Source organism: Xenopus laevis, chromosome 1L (genome assembly GCF_017654675.1).
Source record: "Xenopus laevis strain J_2021 chromosome 1L, Xenopus_laevis_v10.1, whole genome shotgun sequence".
NCBI lineage: Eukaryota > Metazoa > Chordata > Amphibia > Anura > Pipidae > Xenopus > Xenopus laevis.
In genome coordinates, this window is record NC_054371.1 from 218430288 (window position 1) to 218454304 (window position 24017).

General features: G+C 41.8%; 1 protein-coding gene and 1 long non-coding RNA gene across 2 annotated transcripts; one reads left to right on the plus strand and one right to left on the minus strand.

The window, feature by feature from the left end:
- Positions 1–8690: 8690 nt before the first annotated feature.
- On the minus strand, positions 8691–12487 carry LOC108718425. The gene is made up of 2 exons (XR_001936031.2): positions 12166–12487; positions 8691–10255 (listed from the first exon to the last, which is right to left on the minus strand). It is a non-coding gene; the product is annotated as an uncharacterized LOC108718425 (long non-coding RNA).
- A 92-nt stretch (positions 12488–12579) lies between these two features.
- Positions 12580–18337, plus strand: fut11.L (fucosyltransferase 11 (alpha (1,3) fucosyltransferase) L homeolog). Its single transcript, XM_018266601.2, has 3 exons — positions 12580–13673; positions 15432–16057; positions 18065–18337. The coding sequence occupies exons 1-3, from the start codon at positions 12798–12800 to the stop codon at positions 18210–18212; spliced, it is 1650 nt and encodes a 549-aa protein (XP_018122090.1). The 5' UTR covers positions 12580–12797; the 3' UTR covers positions 18213–18337.
- Positions 18338–24017: the final 5680 nt, after the last annotated feature.

The following is a 24017-nucleotide window of genomic DNA, read 5'->3' on the forward strand; positions in this document are numbered from 1 at the left end:
ACTTTTAAATACAATCAATTAACTATTTTGCATCATTTCTGAAATAATCAAATTCATCTTCACTATCCCTCTCTCAACATCTGTTTCTCTTCATTCTCTCTTCATGCAGCATGCAGTGGCATCACTGCATCTCTTAAGACCCGCACCCAGTGTGTTATTTAAAGTAGTTCAGTAATGGCCAAGGATTTAAAGTTAGTGACTTGTGTCTCCAAGGCCGTGCTTAACAAACAGGCAAGTTAACTTCTAATATGTTTTAGAATGGCCAGTTCTAAGCAACTTTTCAATTGGTCTTCATTATAGTGATATTCTAAGATAATTTGCAATTGATTTCCTTTTTTTCTAATTTAAATGTAATTTTTTTTTAATTATTTAGCTTTTTTTTAAAAAAAATAATCTACATCAAACTGGAAGTTATTTTAAGGTGAAAAACCCCTTTAACTGGATAGAAGGAAATGGTGAGACGATCTATTTGGGGAGAATGTTGCACATATTACACTGTAGCAGTTTAGCAGGTTTAGCACAAATACCATTGAAGTGGAAGACACAGTGAAGGTTTACTAGAAAACAGGTGACTAAGTCAAGTCAAGTCAAATCACATTTATTGTCATCTCTTCTGCATACAAAAGAAAGCAAACATAATGAGACGAAATTGCCTAAGTCCTTTTCCTGCCCCAAACCATACACAGTAATACATATTAAACACACTCACAAGACAAGTTTATACAAAAGACATACTTCAATGTACAGTTGGAGCAAAAAAATAAATATGATACAAAAGAAAGACGACCATTTTTCCAGCTTCGACTCCTTCATTGCGACACAAGAGATTATCAATCTATTTATTTGTTCAATCACAATCTTCTACCAGACTCACTATAATGTGCAATTAATTGTGCCTAATTATACCTCATTTAGAAAGGAAAAGAATAAATATGCATGGAAATAAATACTATGTTAAGACAGATATCTGTCTAAGTTGCATTTAATAAGTAAATGTATGTTTCAACTTACATACAACTTCAACTTAAAGGGGAAGTATCGCAAAAATGAAAATTTTATATAAGCTTCATCATACTGAAATAAGAAACTTTTAAATACAATCAATTAACTATTCTGCAAGATTTCTGAAATAATCAAATTCATCTTCATTATCCCTCGCTCAGCATCTGTTTCTCTTCATTCTCTCTTCATGCAGCATTTGGGTGTCAGATATTCATTAACAGTTATATCCAAAAAATCACGACCAAGCTCCCATGTTCAATTTGACCTTATTTATTATTAAAAAAACAAAATTAATCAGATCACGGAAAACCAGAATCGCTTGAATTTTTCATGCTTTTTCCCACGAAACGCTCTGCTTTTTAGAGTTTTTGCCGAAAAACCATGGCCTACATCGTAACAATGTGCGGTTGATTGGGCTGCCGGAAGGGTCGGAAGGCAAAAAAATAGAGGAGTGGCTGAAAGCCATGCTGGGCCCTGACTCCTTCTCGCCACTTCTAACTATCGAACATGCCCATAGGGTCCCTACCAGGTCACTGCCACCCAGGGAATCCCCTAGACCGCTTATAATGCGGTTCCTGAACTATAAGTATCAAGATGCTGCACTCTCGGCTGCGAGGGGTAAAGGTCAGCTAACCCATAATGGTCCATAAAATAGTAGTTAAAGGAGAGCACTCATAGAAGCAGATACTTCTAAAACATTTTATTATTGACTAAAAATCACACAACATGTTTTGGGCATGGCCCTTTCTCAAGTGGGAAACACCAGCAAACTTATTCTAGCATCGGCAGAGCGAAGGAACAATCTCCCTGTTGTTGTTCAAACCCATAATGGATTTCCTATCCCTTGCAACACTAGCCACTACTGCGCTGGCCACTATTAACACTGGCACTAGACTGGGACAAACTGGAGATGCACAGGACTGGCCTCCTTATAACATCCCACCTTAGCGGGGTCCGCCCCACCAGGCCTGGCCCGATCTCGATTCTACTAAGTGGCTTTGTCCTTGATTCCCCGGCCTTCCAAGTGAAGCGGGGAGGCTACCTTCGCGGGCGTCAGAACTATTTCAAACCTCCACTACCTCACCCTGATAAAAGTTTAATGGTTTTGTTTTTCTCATGTTTGGGGTACAGGTCTACCCAAGTTTGGGGGATAGACAGTGGGCCAAAAACTGATGGTTCTTAAAAAGCACTGGGTGGCTCATACCTACCATGAAACGTATTACGTTTATACTAGAGAGGTCTCTATTTTAATTCGTAAAAACGTCCCCTTTGAATTGCTATCAATACACTCTGATTATTATGGAAGGTATATCATTATGCATTGTAAAATATTGTACCAGGAAATGTTTTTGGTAAATGTTTATATGCCGCCCCCCTTCTCTTTACCCCTGATGGAGCATATCTTTTCGACACTAGCCTCATTCCCGCTCCTACCCCTTTGCTTATTTGGTGACTTTATTGCCACACTAGATGGGGAAAAGGATAGATTGGGTCATTCCACTGAACACTCCACAGTTTTTCGGGACTGGGTGAATGATATAGGCTCTTTGCCTTAGCTATAGAGCCCCTTGCCCTTAAATTGCGTCAATAAGCTATGGTGCAGGGCTTTCGCTGGGTGCCCTAGAGGAAAAATTGGCCCTATATGCTAACGACCTCCTTTTATTTCTGGCAGACCCCAATCAATCCCTATCTGCAGTCATACAGATATTAGACGACTTTAGTGACTTCTCTGGTCTAACTATTAATAAGGAAAAATCTGTGATTATGCCGCTAGACCCTCTCCCAGCCCAAACTGCCACTATCCAGGGACTGCGCTGTGTTTCCCAATTCAAATATCTTGGCATTACTGTTACTAAAGACCTGGACTTTTTTAGAGTTTACAACCTAGACCCAATTCTGACCTGCTTTAAGCAAGCCCTCACGACATGGTCTATGATACCCATTACACTCTGGGGGCGAGTAAACATCTACAAGATGATAAATCTACCTAAATTTCTCTATGTGCTACTAAACTCACCGGTGAAGGTTCCGCCCCTTTTCTTCCAGAAAGTCACCTCTCTGCTCATCCCCTTTTTGTGGGCCAACAAACCGCCCAGACTCTCCTGGAGGACTCTGGCGGCTCCCATTGATAGAGGCGGGTCGGGGCTCCCTCATCTGTACTTATATTATATTGCTGTTCAACTGTACCATGTCCACTCCTGGTTTCATCCTGATGAGGACAACCCTAATTGTATGTTGTTGGGCACATTGCTGGGCTCCCTTGAGGCACTTCGTAGCATACCCTATAGAAAATTGGGTGATCACTGTAAGTTACCTATGACGGTCATGACCCCTCACCAAGTATGGGGCCTGGCCTGCAAGATCTCTAAGGTGTCAGCCCCTCTAAAGTCTCCACATCTACCCCTCTGGACAAATGCTAATCTCCCCACTTGCAGGAGCTGCAGTACTTTCAGTATTGGCCCCAACTACGGGTTAGATTCCAAGACGACCTGTTGGTTGATTCTAAATTCCCCACGATGGCACAGCATAAAGAGAAAACAGGCCAACAAGGGATTTGATGGTTTAGATATCTACAACTTAGAGAGGCCTACAGGGCGCAATTCTCCTCCCTTGAGCTTGTATATACCTCCCCTGGTTTTGAAAATATCCTCTGGGATGATAACAAAAACGAATTGGTCTCTAGGCTCTACAGATCGTTATTACTCTGTGCTCCAGACCCGTTTATTAAAGCCTGCCAGAAATGGCAAATATAACTCCCCTCACTAAGCTCAGATGACTGGGATCAGGCCACTGAGGGGCTATATAGTTTCCTGATATCAACCAAAGACCGTCTTAAGGTGGCCATACACGGATAGATCCGCTCGTTTGGCGATGTCGCCAAACGAGCGGATCTCCCTCCGATATGCCCACCTTGAGGTGGGCAATATCGGGCTGATCCGATCGTGGGCCCTAGGGCCCAACGATCGGATCCTAGCGTTCACCAAACGGGCGGTCGGATCGCGGGACCGCATCAACGAACAGATGCGGCCGCGATCCGACGGGATTTTTAATCCCATCCGATCGAGATCTCGATCGGGGAAGCCCGTCGGGGGCCCCCATACACGGGCCAATAAGCTGCCGACACGGTCTGTCGGCAGCTTTTATCGGCCCGTGTATGGCCACCTTTATTCAATTTAAATTTACCTATCAGCTTTATATTACACCTGTCAAATTACAAAGAATTGGTAGAGGCCAGAGGCCAGATGCCCTAAGTGTCGGCAACCTAATGCTACTTTCCATAATTTGGTCTGGGAATATAGCTTGGTTTCTCGCATAGGCTTCAGAACCGGGGGGGCCACAGGGGCCGTGGCCCCCCAGAATTTTCCTCCTCCAGTTTGAAACCATTTTTTAAATTAAAAAAAATGTAATTTGTTTTTTTTTACAGTTTTTTTTTTGCCTTTTTTCTTTTAAGCCGGTGCGTGTCTGGGCTGTCTCCCTTACCTGCACCACCCCCTAGAAACCGGTAGTGGAAGTGGCCAGTGACGGAAAGGAAGCCCCGTCTTTTGCACGGCTACTGTCCGGAAGAGAAGCGAGCATCGCGTTGGCGCCTGTGAGTAAGCTGGTGCATATCTGGGCTGGCTCCCTTACCCAGCCAGTCCACTTTCATTTTGCACCACCCCCTCCAAGCAGGTAAAGTTGAAGTGGCCAGCGAATGAAAGTAAGCTCCGCCTGCCGCACAGTTGCAGTCCGGAAGAGAAGCGAGCATCGTGTTAGCGCCTGTCAGGAGTAAGGAGTACATAGGAATGCACGGATAGGCCTGCACATGCGTTCCATACAGTGCAAATAGAGCGCAGTATCCAAAGTTGTCTCTGTGCATCGCAAATCGGCAAAATGCAGCTTCACCTCTCATCCCTCTCATGCATCTAACAGTACAATACTCGTCATTGCATGTGATTATTTTAATGGTAAGTAATGCTATCTAAAGAAAAATCCCTTATATATTTGTGAAACATGAAGATGCATGCATCTTCCATTGTAACAGATATATCTTATACCTGGACTCTGATATACACGTATTGGCACAATTTAAATGGAAATACTGTGCTAAGGTCTCAATCCCTGGCCCTAACTTATTATAAATGTATTATAATGTAATCGCAGGCGACAGGAATAAAAGGAACAGCAGACAACTAGAACCGTGTTTACCCCAGGCAAATCTATGTCAAGGAATCTATAGAAAATCTATTTTAATTGCTTTATGCATTTCTTAATGGTGTGGTTCACCTTCAAGTTCACTTTCAGTTTGTTATAGAATGGCCAATTCTAAGCAACTTTTCAATTGGTCTTCCTAATTTATTTTTTATAGTTTTTTAATTATTTGCCTTTTTCTTCTGTCTCTTTCCAACTTCCAAAGGGGGGTCACTGACCCCATTTAAAAAGCAAATGCTCTGTAAGGCTACAAATGTATTGATACTACTTTTTAAGTACTACATTTTCTATTCTCTCTTATTCATATTCTAGTCTATTATTCAAATCAATGCATTGTTGCTAGGTTAATTTGAACCCTAGCGACCAGATTGAATTTGCAAACTGGAGAGCTGCTGAATAAAAAGCTAAATAACTCAAAAAACATAAATAATAAAAGATGTAAACTAATTGCAAATTGTCTCAGAATACTATTCTGTACATCATACTAAAAGTATTCTCAAAAGTGAACAACCCCTTTAACACCCATTGGTGAGGGTGAGTGGCTGATCATTGCCAATTTGTCAATGTGCTCATCTACTTTTCTCTTCTCCTTCTATGGGTTCTGTGGGGTATTTATACATAGAGTTGCCCCTTTGCCATCCTGCTATGGGTTCTGGGGAGTTTTATACATGGAATTGCCATGGTACCATCCTGTCATGAATTCTGGGGGTATTTATACATGGAATTGCACTATGCCATCCTACTATGAATTCTGGGGGTATTTATACATGGAATTGCCCATTTGCCATCCTATGAATTCTGGGGGTTTTATACATGGAATTGCCATGGTGCTATCCTGCCATGAATTCTGGGGGCATTTATACATGGAATTGCCACTGTGACATCTTGATATAAATTCTGGGGTTATTTATATTTGGAATTGCCACTGTCCCAACTTGATATAAATGCTGGGGGTATTTATACATGGAATTGCCATTCTACTATGAATTCTGGGGTTATTTAAAAATGAAGTTGCAATTATGCTGTGAATTCTGGGGGATTTATAAATTAAGTTGCCATTCTGCTATGAGATCTAGGGGTATTTATACATGGAATTTCTACTGTGCCATCCTGCTTTCTGGGTGGGGTGGGGGGTATACAGAAAATACAGGGTTAAAGATCTTAGTACAAAGTTAATCCAGAAAATGGTCTAATTGCATCTTGGAGTCAGGAAGACATTTTTTGAAGCAAATTGGATAAGCTTTAGAAGGGGCTGTTCTCCTTCCTTTGTATCAGCTAGAAGTTAGACAGGTTTTAAAAAGGCTAGACGTGTCTTTTTTCAACCTAAATTACTATGTTTATAATTATTATGCTGATGCTGTGGGATTGGAAAATTTGTACAACTGCCCCATAATAATATAACATTGCTGTCTGACTAGCAGAAAAGGTATCCATGTAGTGAGAGATTTTTCACATTACTAATGCAGTCACTTCATGGCTTTCCCTACTACAGGTTACACACTGCTCCAGGCCTACAGTTCCTCATACCTTGCATTTTGGCAGAGCAATAGAGTGAGGCAGTGCATGGGGAGGTGCTAGAACTTGGCAGAGTGCCTGTGCTCACTGATTCTTACTATATAATGCATTCTTGTACTTTTTTATTATGCTTGGCCTGTCAGTATTCTCTATATCTTACTGCTTGTGTGGCCGTTGTCCATTGTTCTATATGTATGTATTTGGTGTGCCAGTGCCTCAGCTTCTTACTATATAATGTTCTTTATAGTGCTTGTGGTGCCTTCTCTATATTATGTTCTTGGGAGATCAGTACCTACTGCTCCTTTATGTCTTTTTAGTACCCCGTAGTCTCTGCATGTAATGTACTTTAGGTGCCAGAATCTTTTTCCCCCCCTTTACCCCATAATGTGCTTGTAGTGCAGCATTCACAGCTCTCAGTTAAAATTGTACATGTGGTGTTATTACCCCCTTCCTGCAGTGCCAGACTTTAAGCAAATTTTGCCCCCACTGCTATGGTTTGATTTTCCTGAAAATTCAGTGAAAGCACACAGGAAAGGGAGTGGAGTCCAAAAGGAGTGACCAAAAAGGGGCGTGGCCAATTTTTTTTGCGCGCGGCACATTTGCCCTTTGTCCTGGCCATCCCTGTCAAAACCATCTTCTGCTGCCTCTCGGTTCTGGACTAAGGTGATTGGACACTTAAAGAAACATCTGTCCTTTCCCGGGACTGCTACACCCAAGGTGTGTCTGTTGGGAATAGTAGAGGACCTACTCCCACTAACCAGATCTAGAATTCTCATTAAAACTGCCTTGTACTATGCTAAGAAATCTGTAGTGATGCAATGGATTTCTCCCCAACCCCCCACCATGCAACATTGGTTATCATTGGTTAATAAAGGGCTACCCTATATCAAGCTAACCTACGAAGCTTGAGGCTGCCCTACCAAGTTTGAGAAAGTGTGGTCCCCATGGCTTGATGTGCATCCAGAACATGACCCTCACATTTCAGAATCCCCTATCCCCCACCATCCCTACTACTGATTCATGGGGTAGACTTCCGTACCCACTCATTGCTGTAATGCTAATGCACAGTGTAATTAATGCAGACTAATTTGAATGTTTATTTGGTTGTTTTGTCTGTATGTTTTCTCCCCTTTTTCTTTCTGTTTTCCCTCCTTCTTTATTGAAAATTCAAATAAAAAGATACTTTAAAAAAAAAAAAAAAAAATATGGATGTCCAGCACATACACTTTATATCTAAAGAGGAAGGAATTTGGACAACTGTGTCGAACAGAAATGGTTTAATTTAATTTGTGCAAATCAGTAGCACATGTAAACCATAAAGGACAGGTTCCTAAAGAGGCTAGTCTAGGCGGTCACCAACTTGGAAAGTGTCTGTGACACTCACATGCTCAGTGGGCTCTGAGCAGCTGTTGAGAAGCTAAACTTAGGGCTCGTCACTAATTATCCAGCAGAAAATGAGGTTGGTCTGTAATATAAGATGATGCTACAGGGCTGATTATTAAATCCTGATGCTAATTGAACTGGTTTCTGTGCTGCCATGTAGTAATTATCTGTATTAATTACTAATCAGCCTTATATTGTGACATTTCTATTCTATGTGTACTGTATATTGTGAGTGGGTCCCTAAGCTCAGTAAGTGACAGCAGCACAGAGCATCAGCAGAAAAGAAGATGGGGAGCTACTGGGGCATCTTTGGAGACACAGATCTTTACTGCTAAAGGGCTGTAACTGCCTTGGGCTGGTACAGAAGCACAAAACATAATGTACAACATTTCTAGTTACTTCTTTAGTTTAACTTTCCTTGTTCTTTAAGGGTCATGAATGTTGCAATTAGGGTTCTAGATATTCTTGAAAATATGCCTGAATTACCAATATTGGTGACCCTTTATCGTAGCTTTGCCCTTTGAAAGAACATCCAAACAGAAAATAAAATACACACACAGTAGTTTTTGTATAATGGGTCCTTTTTTTTTTGTTTTCACAAGAGAGCAATCAGTTTAGACATAAATGTGAAAAAAATGTACTTTGTATAGGGCACAGATTACATTTCGTCTTTTTTTGTTACAATTCACTTTTTTTGTATAATACATGAAAAGGTGAAAATCATTTGCAATAGAAATGCATAATTTGCGGTTTTAGAAAGCTCTGCAGTGCTTCAGAGAAAGTCAAAACAATTTGATTTCAATTCTTTTCTTGCGCAGGTTGCCAGTCAATTTGCAATACTACATTGGACTTGTAACCCAGAAACATAGGGGTAAATTTATCAAAGAGGGACGTTGAGAGATCACCACAGGCCGCTAGAGTGAAATATCGCCTCTCTCCATTCATTTCTATGGGATTTTTAAAGTCGTATTTATCAAAGGATGAACTTTCACCCTTCGATAAAAACGCCTTTAAAAATCCCATAGAAATGAATGGAGAGAGGCGGAATTTCATGCTAATGGACTGTGGTGATCTCTAACTTCACTCTTTAATAAATATAACCCAAAATAGTGATGTGCGGGTCAGGGTTTTCCTGACCCGCCCCAACCCACGCCCGCACCGGTGCTTCCGGGGTCCTTTTATAGACCCACGACACCACAAAAGGGGCGGGGCAAGCAGACGCGAGACTATAAAACCGTACCCCGGAAGTTGGCATTTGAAGGTGGCGGGCGGAGAGAGAGTAGGAGAAGAGCTCAACCTGCACCCGCGAGGAGCAGCGTGTGGTCGACCCGAACCTGCCCGACCCGCGGGTATCGGGTCGGCCCGCACTGCCAAAGTCTATAGTGTTGGCACGGTATAACAAGTGCCGGAGAATCCATTATCTACAGTGCAAAAAGAGTTAAAACAAAGTTATACTAAAAGCATTGTAAATTTAAATAAATATTAAATAAATAGGAAAAAGTGCTACATAGTAGGCCAAATATTAATATACAATTGTTCAGGAGGTCATAAAATACCCTTTGATGGCTAAAAAGCTTCCAAAGCGACAGCGTTGATAATCTAATTACTACAACACACTGAATCACAACAATTTACTAAACTAAAATCTGCCATTGATAATATAAATGTCCAACAGTCCAGCTGAGCGAAGACACAGAACAGACGTTGATCTGAAAGCAGCAAATATTTCATTTTTCAAGTTGGTAGATTAGAATATATTATAAATAAATCAGTCTGCAATTCATCCAGTGTATGGTTTCCCCATGGCAAAAGTTTGCGATCACCCTCTCGGCCTAACGGGTCACGGGAGAGGTTCAGTTCTGTAGATGAACCGAGCTCAGAGCAGCCGACGACTCGAATATTTCCACACAGACTTCTCCATTATTCCTCTTGAACGACAAACTTGACCAGTAAACCGGTTTATGAAGAGACTGTTGTGCCACAGTCTCAGGTATATTAGAATACAAATTCCATTTTTTCAGCTTTTCTTTTTTCTGCCCGTTTCACGCGGCTCGTTATCAAGTTCCGGAAGAGAGTCTGGCCAGCAGGTTCTGCACACTTTGCTTGAGGTCACATTTATCTCCAATGAGCCGGAGCTGCATGACCAACATGTGAATGGCATCCTCCTCTGAAAAAAAACAGAAATGGGTATAAAGTTAAGTTTTATTCCATGTGAACATAAAGCTGCTGCACGATATACTACGAGGGCAAAGTAAAGGATGGATTTTGTCAATAACCATTACAGATCGATCAGGAACATTGCAGTTTATTCCGACAAATAAAGAACTATCGAATAAGAATTTGGATGCATGAAAACAACTTGCTCTAAATCAGAAAGGGTTTAAGTAGTTAATTTCCTTCTACTGGAATAAACGTCGCCTAATATGTGTTTTTTGGGGATCCAAGGGGGGGAACAAATTAATTTTGAATCAATCCAGCATATTGCCAATATTTGACAAAGGAGCAGACCCGTTACCTTCCACAATCTCCATTTCCAACCCACAAAAGCTTAGGCGGGTACCATGCCAGGAGACTTGACAGTTTGACCAATCAGTAAAGGAAGGGATGAAGTTATAATTTATCATCTTTTCGGACAGAGAGACTCATTTAATTTTCTCGGAAAAATAACATAAGGCGCCTGGAGTCTGTCCCCTCATAAACAACACGGCCATATACAAATAGGAAGAGTTCTACTCTGGTATATGGGATGGGTCGACTCATTGTACAGACAATACCTGCTCGACAAAAACAAGTGAGTCACAGATCTAATTTTAGACTCTACAATGGGAGGAGCCACTGCCTTGCTCAACCAATCCGAACCATCTACCTAGTTTATTGTGTAATGCGTATGTGTGTGTCTATATATACACACACGTGTATGTAGGTATGATATATTGTACATATATTTATTCATACATACATACATACACACACAGTCAAGGAGCAAAAACCAGTAAATAGGAGCGTTAAAAAGTCGCCAACGCCTATAGGCGTCAAAAAAATTTGACACGCGGCGGAATTTGTCGCATGACACCATACAAGTCTATGGGCGTCATTTCTGCGGCAAAAAAAAATTCACCCACTCCTAAAAAGGACTCAAACGTCAAAGTATCTAAACATAACAACAAAAGACCTTATTGTTTAATGAGAGTGCTGGGGCTCTAGACAAGCAGCAGGGTTAGACACTATATTTATACCTATAGCCTCATCCCCTGCCCCGTCACAAGGGACCCTTCTGATGCGCAGCTCCCTATCTGCACTACCTCTTCACTGGCACTCTGCTAGAGAGAACATTCCTTTAGCGCTCTTCCTCTTGTTGACTTCTTTCTTTACAGCAGTGCTGTACAAACCGAGGGTCCATAGGCTGTGAATATTTAAGTCAGCCAACTCTTAGCACTGGATGGAAAGCATAGAACAGTGCTGCTTTACTGCACTAAAGTAGAAGAGGGTCCCAGTGCAAGGGTACAGGAAGCAGAAGGGGCCAAGCCAGACACACACAGGCAGCTGCACTCATTAGGCCAGGTAGTTCAGAGCTCTGCTGGGTTATAAGTGCAATGCTTATGGCAAGTTAGAGACAATCCAAAATTTAAGCCTAGACTGAATATTTAGTGTAGGGATGCACGGAATCCACTATTTTGGATTCAGCCGAACCCCCCCAAATCCTTTGCGAAAGATTCGGCCAAATACCAAACCAAATCCTAATTTTTTAAATTTTGGGTCAAAAATTCACACAATTTCCCTCCCAAATTCTGCAAATGAGGATTTGGTTCAGCCTGGGAGAATCGGTCGAATCCTGCTGAAAAAGGCCGAATCCCAAACAGAGTCCTGGATATGGTGTATCCCTGGTTTAGTAAATAACTGCCCTCCACCCCCAACACTGTGACTGGGGGACACTGATCAGAAAATGTTGTTACAGACAGACAAGCCAATTCCTCCCCGCAGGCTTTGTGACAGTATCAGACAGTAACAGCACAACTTGTAATCTGCGGAGAGAGGCTGCTGGGAATTCTAGGCGAAAACCAGCCAGAACAATCTCACCTGCAGCAGAAGTGACAGTAGGAGAAGTGACAGTAGAAGGACGCCGAGGGGCAGGAGCCCGAGGAACAGGTTTCCTACACGATGCAGTGCGGGGCTTCATCTCGGACTCCTGGAAATCGCGACCTATGATTGTGGATCCGCGGGAGCCGGTTATTTCCTCAGCGGCGCCTTCGCAACTCAGAGATCACAATGCCGGTTCAGCTGGAGCGCGTCACTTTTATCCCATTGGCTCCTCCTACAGGGAATTCCCTGGCAGTGACGTAGACCCAGAGTGCCTTTCGCTCCGCCATACAAAGGCTCGCGTAACACTTTAAACGTGGAAAGCAACAAAGTCACGTGTGCCTCCCGGCGCCCCTCCCTCCTTTCATTTGGAAGCTGGCCAATCCCTGTGGAGAAAGAGGGAATGATGGGTACCGAGCTCCTGATAGAGCGCTATTACTGTAGGGGGGAGGGGCTGGTGTGGAGGATTGGGATGGGGGCGGCGACACAGGGTTAAGTTCTGATACTGCCACCGGGAGAGGGGTCTGTACGGGGGTCTCAGATTAAAGTATATGAGGGAGGGAGGGTGAACTGTGTCTAACGGAGCGGTTGAAAGGAGGAGGGCGTGTCTGGTGTTGGGATTTGGAGGAAGGATGTCTACTGGTTGCACTGAGCTTGTCTGTGGTAACTTACACCGTGGTACCTTCCACTTTCTGAGGTGTTTGGTTGCACTGTGTGCTGTCTGTGTATTGCTTCCAGCTGTGACTGAGAGTGTTAATGTACCAGGGGGAGAGGGGCCCCATGAGGAGGAGCTGGAGGAGCCCCATGAGGAGGAGGCTGGTCTGTACCAGAGCAGGGGGCCATACAGCCCAGGTAGTGACTTGAGAGTTCCCTCAGAGGACAATGTGGCAATCCTGTCAGATCAGTGGGAGCCCTCCTCCTCCTTTCAGCCCTCCAGCTCCTTCTCTGTCACAGATCTGGGCACAATGGCGGCCGACTCCTACAGAGGCCCCGGGAACAGCGACCGGAGAAGCAACAAAGAGCTGCCCATACTCCTCTGGTGGAGCGAGAACTTATTTCCCCACTTTCCGGGAGAGACGGAGCGAATAGACTGCCCCCTCAGCTCCTGTATGGTCACCAAGAACAAGAACGTCAAACTCCACAAGAGAACCAAATCCATCATTTTCTATGGGACGGATTTCCGAGCCTACGAAGCTCCACTGCCCAGGTTGGCCCATCAGACGTGGGCTTTGTTTCACGAGGAGTCGCCGATGAACAACTATGTACTTTCCCATTTGCCCGGCATTAGGCTCTTTAATTATACTGCCACTTTTAGAAGGGAGTCCGACTACCCTCTGACCTTGCAGTGGCTGCCCACAATAGACTACCTGCACAACCCGGCCATGTCTATGGCTGAAAAAAACCGATGGAGGAAAAACGGATACGCTCCTGTCTTGTATATGCAGTCTCACTGTGACGTACCCTCCGACAGGGACCGCTATGTGAAAGAGTTAATGAAATACGTGGAGGTAAGCAAATATATAGTACAAACTGTATGGCTTTCAGAGCAGCAAGAACTTGAAATATACCCCTTTGTTTTACATTGTCATACATTGTACATTTTTGACCCAGGGACCAAAGAAGATGCAAAATTTTTTGTTGTTATTGCAAGCACTGGGGGTGGGGGCTAGTTTCCGGAGGGGGGCAGCCAAGTTCAGGACCGGGCTGGCGGTTGGGGACCCCTGAATTGGAGCATAAACACGGTGAGAACTAAATATATGTTTTTTTTACACGGATATACACAATTCTTTAGATTGAGAGGAAACCATAATGTTCCATGCTAGTCAAAGACAGACTATCCCCCTCCCCTTAAGGTGGCCATACACCGGTCAAGGAAAGCTGTGTACTGAAAAAATCGGCAGCTTATTCCCCGATGTATGAGGCCCTCCAATGGGTTCCGAGATTGAAATCGGATCAAGTCAATAATGCCTGCCTCAAGATGGGAATATCAGGAAGAGATCCGCGCGTTTTGTGACTTTGCCATACGAGTGGATCTTTTTGTGTATGGGCCCCTCTAGGCTGGCAGAGTCATTCAGCCCCTTCTTTACTTTGTTCTGTGTTGAAGTGATGGATTCTGGGACCTGACGTTCCTCTGCTTTCCTGGGAATCTGGTAACCACCCACCATGAAAAGTTCCAGAATCCACCACTTTAAGATGTAACCAGGTGAGGGATTGTATTGAAAAACTGTGCCAGCCTAAGGAGAGGAGTTCCTTTGAGTCTGAGGAATCATGTATGTCTGTATAAAAAAAAAAAAAAGTAAACTAAAAAATATATATTTGGTATTTTTTTGTATTTATGCACCTTTTTCACGAGGCCAACTGAGTTAGATTATGTCAGAAAGGAGGGATTTTCCCTCTTTAATTACTTTGTCATCCTCTTGGGAAGTAGAACTACTATCATTATTATTAAGGTTTTGCCCAGAGAATACAGAAGGCACACTACATGGCTACAGGTCATGGAACTCTGAGGTGACTTCTCATTTGTTCAATATCCTTACCCTAATGCTGGCCATAGACTCAAAGATCCGATCGATTTGTAGGATTTTCGGACCGTGTGTGGAGAGTCCCGACATTTTTCGTCCCACGGAGATCGGTAGATCGGCCAGGTTAAAAGATTTCTGTCGGCTGCCGATAATTTCTCTGCATGTAGTGGTGATTGGACTATTTTCAGTGGGAGACTGTCTCCAGCTTTGTCGGACATAAGGCTAGGGCCACTTAGGGCTGAAATCAGCTAGCCAAAATCCACTGGATGATTTCAGCTCTACTGCGGGCAGTAGCCTCCTCTCTCTTGCATTTCCCGCATTAAACCAGTTTGTCACAAACTGACTTTGGCGGATTTGGTTCTTCGCCGAAACCTGCCAAGTCTGTTCGCACCCAGCTTATTCAATGCGGAAGAGAGAGGAACCTACTACTCCACAGTAGGACTGAGTGGAATTTGGCTAGCTTATTTCAACCCCCATGTGGCCTTAGCCTAATTGCATAGACCTCTGTTTTGCAGGATGGCTCAGTTCTTAACGTAACTTCCTAATGAATATTGTTATATAGTCATTAAATCTTCAAGTTTATTGTATTTACTGAAAGCTTATGTGATTGTATTTCAGAGTAAGACATACTACAATAGAGTTACCTAAAAAAATTCAAGTTTATATTTGGTTTTTAAACAAATCGGTAATCGACTGAATGTTAAGCGAGATGCTTGTACAGTAACCGTTTTTACTGCATATTAGATTGATTCATACGGGCAGTGTCTGAAAAACCGAGAGCATCCAAGCAAGAGACTTGAAGACACATCAACAGCTACTACCGAAGATCCAGAATTCATGGCGTTTACAGCTAGATATAAATTTCACTTGGCCATGGAGAATGCCATTTGCGCAGATTACATGACTGAGAAGCTGTGGCGGCCAATGCATTTAGGAGCTATTCCAATTTATCGAGGGTCACCTTCTGTGAGGGACTGGATGCCCAACAACCATTCTATTATAATGATTAATGACTTTGCGTCTCCAAAAGAACTGGCAGAGTTTATAATGACTTTGGACAGTGATGATGAGCTATACATGAAATATCTGGAATACAAAAAGCCCGGTGGAACCACAAATTCGTTTTTGTTGTCCAGCATGGAAAAGCGAGAATGGGGTGTGAACGACATGACAGCACCCAATTATTTGAATGGATTTGAGTGCTTTGTCTGTGATAAGGAGAATTCCAGAATCAAAGCAGAGAAGATGTATAAAAAATCCCAACAAGGACGTTCTGCACCAGAGCCTCATATTGCAGATTACAACCATATGGACTGCCCAATGCCAACACCTGGATTTGGTAGTGCTCAGGAAATCCCTGAAAGTGACAGGTAATTTGTATTTCTGCTATAGGGACATTTTAAAAATACACCCCTTGTGTCCTCCAGGAACATACAGAGAGGCATATCTGACACTTCCCCAGCAGTTTACATTTATTGGCCACAAGCAAGTACAGTATTTGGCTTTCTCCTGCCCTCAGGAGTGCTCGGCACATGTTATTGCCTGTCTTAGAAATCTTGACTGCATATATTCCTTTGTTATAACGTTTTAAAGGAGAAGTAAACCCCCTACAGGTAAAAGCCCCCATTTGCTACCCTTCCCCTGTTTCCTCCCCGCATAATCGTCAACTCGAATAAATGTCCCATCCAGCAACACTGACCTATATATGAGTAGCCCAGCCGAGCTCAGGGGTGTCATGTTTGGTAGCTTCAGTATCTTCTGGATCCTCTTCTTTTTGGTAATTTACGGCGCTTTCTGGCTCCAACTGGGCATGAGCCTAAAGCTGAAGTGTCGGCACTCCCTTTATGAAGATCCTGAAGTTACCGAACATGTCGCCCCTGAGCTCCACTGTACTGCTCTGCATATAGGTCGGTGTTGCTGGACGGGACACTTATTCTAGTAGAACATTATGCGTGGAGCAAACAGGAAGGAAGCCAGGGGAGGGTGGCAAATGGGGGCTTTTACTTGTAGCGGGTTTCGTTCGCCTTTAAGTTGGCACAGGCCTAAGGGATGGAGAGTGTAATAGGGGCTGTCTGTCTATTGTCCAGGCCAACATCCTGAAGGATCCGAGTTGCAGTAAGAGAATTGGAGCTGAAGATCCTCTTTAGTGTTGTACCTCAATTCTTTATTGAATTACACGTCACAATGGTCAGAAACCGCATAGCTGGGGACTGTAGTAGCAAAATCATAAACTATTAGCCTTTGCAAGAATGAGGCTGTTCCAACTGCATGTAAAGTCTGGAACAATTAGATGAGTTAATTCTCCACATATAAATTTAAAGCAACTTTTGGATTTTTCTCTCTCGCCTTTATGTTGCCAAGCAACATTTGCATTACAAGCAATTACTCTAAAAGTAGTGGGGAGATTTAGAGTGTTTTGCTCCTGTTTCCAGAGCTGCTAATCGCTCCCTCTCAGTACGCTTATAATTACCATTATTCTGATGCTAATCTTTGTATAGGTATGGGATCCATTGTCCGGAAACCCATTATCCAGAATGCTCAGAATTACCGAAAAGGCTGTCTCACAGACTCCATTTTATACAAATAATCAAAAAAAATTTTTTTTTTACTCTGTACTAATAAAATAGTAGCTTGTACTTGATCCCAACTTGGATATAATTAATCCTTATTGTAGGCAAAACAATCCTATCAGGATTATTTAATGTTTACATGACTTTCTAGTAGACTTAAGGTATAAAGGTCCAAATTACAGAAAGATCCATTATCCAGAAAACCCCAAGTCTCAAGCATTCTGGATAATATGTTCCATACCTGTATATATGTGTAATTCTAATCAAAATAATTGTACTGATTGTGACATTGGAGCTGGCCATGCATGCCAAGATGGCAGTTTGGCCGCTTTTCATCAGACTGCCTGACCATCTGGAATTGTATGGCCAGTAGTAGGGCTGATAATTCTGAAGTATCGAGGATTATCGACCTAGATGGAAAGGAAGTGACGAGGAGGTGAATCTTTGCAGCTTCCCTTAATTACCTGCTGTTTCAGTATATTTAGTGGTTGGCTTTACCATACAGGACAGTTAAAGGTGGCCATACGTGTGTGTGTGTGTGTGTATGTGTGACCATGATACCCATGCGTTCAGCCCACAGGCTAGTCAGTGGTGTGCCTCATTGGTCAAGCCCATGTATGACCACCTTGGGTGTCTTCATCACTGAAATGTTATCTCTAGACTGGAACTTCCCATCCCTTTTTATTATTATGTTAATTTTCTCAAGTATCCAACAGAGTTTATTTTATAAAGTATTTTATCTCCTAAAACATATAATTTAAAACCAAATTTGTAAATTTCTGTTGGTTTTTCCTGTGTGTTTTTCAGCTGGAAGCAGATGTGGTTGCAGGATTACTGGCAGAGCTGTGACCAGGGCGACGCTCTCACTGCAATGATTCAACGAAATGAAACCAATCAAGATAAATTTTGGGATTATATGCATGAAATGTATATAAAACGAAGTATGAATCACTGACCAGTATTAATATATAAATATGTATTTTTATATGTTTTTTTTTTTTACTATTTCTTTGCCAAAGTTTTTATGCCAAAATATTTAAATGAAGAGGACGGATTAAAAGAGAAAAATAAATCTTTTATTTGACAAGAATAAGAATGAAATATTTGTGTCATTTAAAAAAATTCTGCAATCAAGAACTCAAATTACATTTTAAAAAACTTCTAAAACAGGGCACATGAACATGGCCTAGTTAACCAAGTCTGTGTGTATGTTCGACTGCATACAGGCTGCGCAATATGGCGGCCGTGTCTATTGCCTTCCAAGCTGTAAAACTGTCCCGGAGCCCCCCAGGCACTTTGCTAATGTTGTTGCATCTTTTATTCAAGAAGCAAGTTGATGATGTATATACATATAATAGAGACACCCATATATAATATACATAAAACAAGTAGATGCAAAATGTATATATTTTAAATATATATATACACAGACACAGATCTTTACTGCTAGTCCAAAACATAATGTACAACGTTTCTAGCTACTTCTTTGGTTAAGCTTTAGTTCTCCTTTAATGTGTTATCAGCCAGTCTTCCCAAAGGAGAATTATTTGGATTTTGGGACACTTATCTCCTGTGTGTCCAGTATTAGTTTGTGATGCTGGAATGCTCTCTTCCACTGTATCCAGAATTTGGAACACTGGAACATAGTCTTTGTAGTAGTCAATACTAATGTGGGACAGTGGATTATTTATACTATGGTTTGTACAGCATTATCTTAGTTACAGTAAGTAAATTTGGAGTACTTGAGCCCTGTGTATGCTGCTTTCATATTGCCTATTCAGTTACTTTGCGGTATGCCTGGCATTAGTTGGGGAAACTATAATATACATTAAATATTGGAACACTCTGTGGCCTGTATTATATTCATTTTACATGCAGTAATTTAGGGCCGGAACTAGGGGTAGGCAAAAGAAACGCATGCTTAGGGTGCAACGGTGGTGGTGGTGCTGAGCATGTACCTTTGTTGCCCACCCCTAGTCCAGACCATTGTCCACTCACTGCCCCTCGTTGGTAGTCCGTTGTAGTCAATGTGCAAACAACTCATTTTCATGTTTGCTCATACCAGTGTGTGGGGGGGGGGGGGGCGAGGTGGCTGGACAATTTACCTAGGACTTCCAGCTGACTTGGCCTGGGGTTGAGAAATACCACAGGAGAACCAGTTAATAATAATATTTTCTGGAAATGACAATTCAAAAGGGTAAATATATCTTTCAACTCAACTTCAAATCTTCTACTTTTTCACTGCGATGCATATTGTAGATGGGCCTTTGCCAGTACTTTGTAAAGGGGAAGAATGAGCCTCTCCCATGAATCTGTACCCCATTAGTCCCTACATGACAGGGGCCTATCGGCTCCCAGCGGGAGTAGTCAGGACCAAGGAGGAAGCTTTAAGGGTTCAAGTCCAAGTTTGCGGTACAAATAGGATCAGGAGTAATCGTAATCGAAGTCCAGGCAAATAGTCCAAAAGGCAGGCAGAATAATATCAAGGTCAAAGTTCAGGCAGGGTGAAAGTCCAGAAATCAGTTCATTAAGAATTATAACGCACCCAGGAATGTTCCAAACAAAACCTAGGATGGGTCATTGAACCAGCCTCCTGGGCGTCCTTTTATTTTGAATTTGGCGCCGGTTAGCGTGACGTCATCGCACCAGCGTCCTGACGCTGGTGTCGCTGCGCCACTGTTATCAACGTGGAGGTTATGGGAGCCATCATCTTGGAACTGGCGCCGAAGAAAGGAGATGCGCCATTGGGCGCTCGTGACACTAGAAATACAGCAACTCTGGTAAAACAAAGTAGTCTCTGCCAGCAAATGCCAACCAGCAACATGCACAGAAAAATATTGGCTTGCTCCTATTCGGTGATCCCCCGCAAGAGAGCAAGGGACTGGCAGCTCCAATGTCTTTCTAAATCTGGCCCTGGGCAAACACTGGACACTTAATCTGTCGGCAGTTTATATCTGCCGTGTATGTGGGCCTTTAGCTTCTAGCTGTTCAGATGAGCTATACACATTCAGACAAGCCCAAAGTCAGGAGAAAGGCAGCCACAAACACAGTAAAACGAGAACAAAATTGAAAATAAAAAAAAAACTTGTCGCCCTCCAGCTGAGTCATACACGCTATGTGATATTTCAGTGGCCATTTGTCATCCTTCAAGCAAGGAAACAACTTCACATCACACTCCAGGCACTTCTACCACACTCATTTCATCATCAAATTTACAACTTCTTCTTTCCTTTGTTTCAGCTCCTTTTAAATCAACGTCACCAAACAAACCTTCTGATTCCAGTCTCATGTCTCACATTTATTTTCCAAGGATGTTCTTTTTTATTAGTTGGTCTTTATAGTTATGTTAGTTATACAGGTATGGGACCTGTTATCCAGAATGCTCAGGACCTGGGGTTTTCCGGGGTTAACGGATCTCTCCATAATTTGGTTCTTCATACCTTAAAGTGGACCTTTCAGCTACACATAAAAAGCTGTATAACAAAAGTTGTTAGCAAATTAAACATGGACCCATTTCATTAAAGCATACATACTTTGTAGATAACACGTTGTCTAATTCTGGGCAGTGTCATTCTGTGGCTACTAAAGCAAATAAAGTTCTGTCTTGCATAAAAAAGGGCATTAACTCAAGGGATGAAAACATAATTATGTCTCTTTATAGGTCCCTGGTGAGGCCTCATCTGGAGTATGCAGTTCAGTTTTGGACTCCAGTCCTTAAGAGGGATATAAATGAGCTGGAGAGAGTGCAGAGACTAAGTGCAACTAAACTGGTTAGAGGGAGGGGAGACTTAAATTATGAGGGGAGACTGTCAAGGTTGGGGTTGTTTTCTCTGGAAAAAATGCGAGGGGACATGATTAGACTTTACAAGTACATTAGAGGACATTATAGACAAATAGCAGGGGACCTTTTTACCCATAAAGTGGATCACCGTACCAGAGGCCTCCCCTTCAGACTAGAAGAAAAGAACTTTCATTTGAAGCAACGTAGGGGGTTCTTCACAGTCAGGACAGTGAGGTTGTGGAATGCACTGCCGGGTGATGTTGTGATACTGATTCAGTTAATGACTAAAAGAGGGACTTGGATGATTTTTTGGACAGACATAATATCAAAGGCTAATGTGATACTAAGCTCTATAGTTAGTATAGGTATGGGTATATAGAATTTAATTAAAAGTAGGGAGGGGTGTGTATATGGATGCTGGGTTTTCATTTGGAGGGGTTGAACTTGATGGACTTTGTCTTTTTTCAACCCAATTTAACTATGTAACTATGTAACTATGCAACATACCTGTTATAAAGGCGTTTAAATATCTGAGCTGTCAATCAAATATTACCTGCCCCGCCTCCATGCCTGAGCCATAGAGGTTGGGCAGTCAGTCAATTGCTTTCACTTTCCATTCAGCACTTCCTACATATCAGTGCTCTCCTCACATTTCCTTTCCCTCCTCACATTCTATAATTGTGTAGGGCAATGTGTATGGGCATTAGATCCCCCATTCGGGCGCATACACAAGATTTTGGGGTGATACACAACTTTTCTTAATAACATCTTTCACAAAATGGCTCCTACCTGTGTGCTGTGATTGTGTTATTCTAAGACTGAAGGGAACAAAATTTAAATAATAAATGTAGTGGAAGTAGGTTTTATTTTGCTCAACTACCATGATTAAAAATAATTTGGAATTATTTCTTAGGGTGACAGTTCCCTTTTAAGTCTACTAGAGTATCATGTAAATATGTAGAGGTTTGTGAGCTTTTTTAGACCTTGAATTAACTCATAACTAGAATGGTTTCTTATGGTTTTTGACTCGAAACGGCGAATTCGGGGTAAGAAACACAACAACTCAAATTGATTGAGTTTTCGGCGGAAAAAAACTTGAATCGCTCAAATTGATCGAGTTTTCAAGTGGAACCCACCGAAAAAAACTCGAACATCATGAAGGTTGCAAACATCTTCAAATGGTTCAAGGGACATCTGACATTGACTCCTACATGACCTCGAAAGGTTTTACGTAGATGGTGTATTTTTTCATTCAAGCTATTTCCAGGTTCAGGGCATAATAAATCTCGAAAAATTCAGTTTTTTCCCCCTGAAAAATCTATTTTTGACTAAAAAGCTATCCTTGAAAAATGAAATTTTCCGGCTAAAATACAACTCAACCTTTGATAAATAACCATAAACCCGATAGGCTGGTATTGCTTCCAGTAAGTATTAATTATATTATTATGTATGGAATTCTGGCTAAAATGATCCATTGTGGGCAAAAAAGACGATTTGCATCCAAAATTACGTTTTGCACCAGGAGTCGCTTAAAGGAACAGTAACACCAAAAAATGAAAGTATGGTAACAACTAATGGAACAAATAAACTATGATTTATATAAACAAGTTGCTGTGTAGTCCTGGGGGCAGCCATTCAAGCACAGGATACACAGTAGATAACAGATAAGTACTACTATAGTTTATATAAACAAGCTGCTGTGTAGCCATGGGGGCAGCCATTCAAGCACAGGATACACAGTAGATAACAGATAAGTACTACTATAGTTTATATAAACAAGCTGCTGTGTAGCCATGGGGGCAGCCATTCAAGCACAGGATACACAGTAGATAACAGATAAGTACTACTATAGTTTATATAAACAAGCTGCTGTGTAGCCATGGGGGCAGCCATTCAAGCACAGGATACACAGTAGATAACAGATAAGTACTACTATAGTTTATATAAACAAGCTGCTGTGTACCCATGGGGGCAGCCATTCAAGCACAGGATACACAGTGGATAACAGATAAGTACTACTATAGTTTATATAAACAAGCTGCTGTGTAGCCATGGGGGCAGCCATTCAAGCACAGGATACACAGTGGATAACAGATAAGTACTACTATAGTTTATATAAACAAGCTGCTGTGTAGCCATGGGGGCAGCCATTCAAGCACAAGATACACAGTGGATAACAGATAAGTACTACTATAGTTTATATAAACAAGCTGCTGTGTACCCATGGGGGCAGCCATTCAAGCACAGGATACACAGTAGATAACAAATAAGTACTACTATAGTTTATATAAACAAGCTGCTGTGTAGCCATGGGGGCAGCCATTCAAGCACAGGGTACACAGAAGATAACAGATAAGTACTACTATAGTTTATATAAACAAGCTGCTGTGTAGTCATGAGGCAGCCATTCAATCACAGAATACACAGTAGTTAAGCTTATCTATTATCTGATAAATATCCTGTGAATTCGGGATGAGAAACCCAAAAACACTCAAGGGACCAAGGGACCTCGGCTATTGACTTCTGTATGATCTCAACAGATTTTAGATGGTTTATTTTCAAATTTGAACTATTATAAATCTTGAAAAATGCAAGTTTTTTTTTAACCCGAAAAACTCAATTTTTTTTACTAAATATACCCTATATATATACTTGAATTTCTTTAGGTAAAATACAACTCAACCTTTGATAAATAACCCCTATATAAACCAAATAGGCACTTAAGTCACTTCAATAGGTTTGTTTATCTTTAAATTATCTTTTAATATGTTATAGAGTGATATTTTGAGACTATTTGCAATTGATTTTCATAATTGTTTTTTAATTTGTAGTTATTTGAGCTATTTAGCTTTTTATTCAGTAGCTCTCCAGTTTGCACAACCTGAATACAAAACCTGAAAAATAGAGCTGGCGCTATTCCGACACCCCAAAAAATGATCAAATCAAGTGAAGTCCAGGAGTCTCAAAATATTATTAAAG

Excerpts from the sequence above, each read along its gene's own strand:
- fut11.L (XM_018266601.2), top strand. The coding sequence starts at position 12,798 with ATGTCTACTGGTTGCACTGAGCTTGTCTGTGGTAACTTACACCGTGGT. Across the intron at positions 13,674-15,431 it reads AGTTAATGAAATACGTGGAG|ATTGATTCATACGGGCAGTG; the intron begins GTAAGCAAATAT and ends ACTGCATATTAG. Across the intron at positions 16,058-18,064 it reads GAAATCCCTGAAAGTGACAG|CTGGAAGCAGATGTGGTTGC; the intron begins GTAATTTGTATT and ends TGTGTTTTTCAG.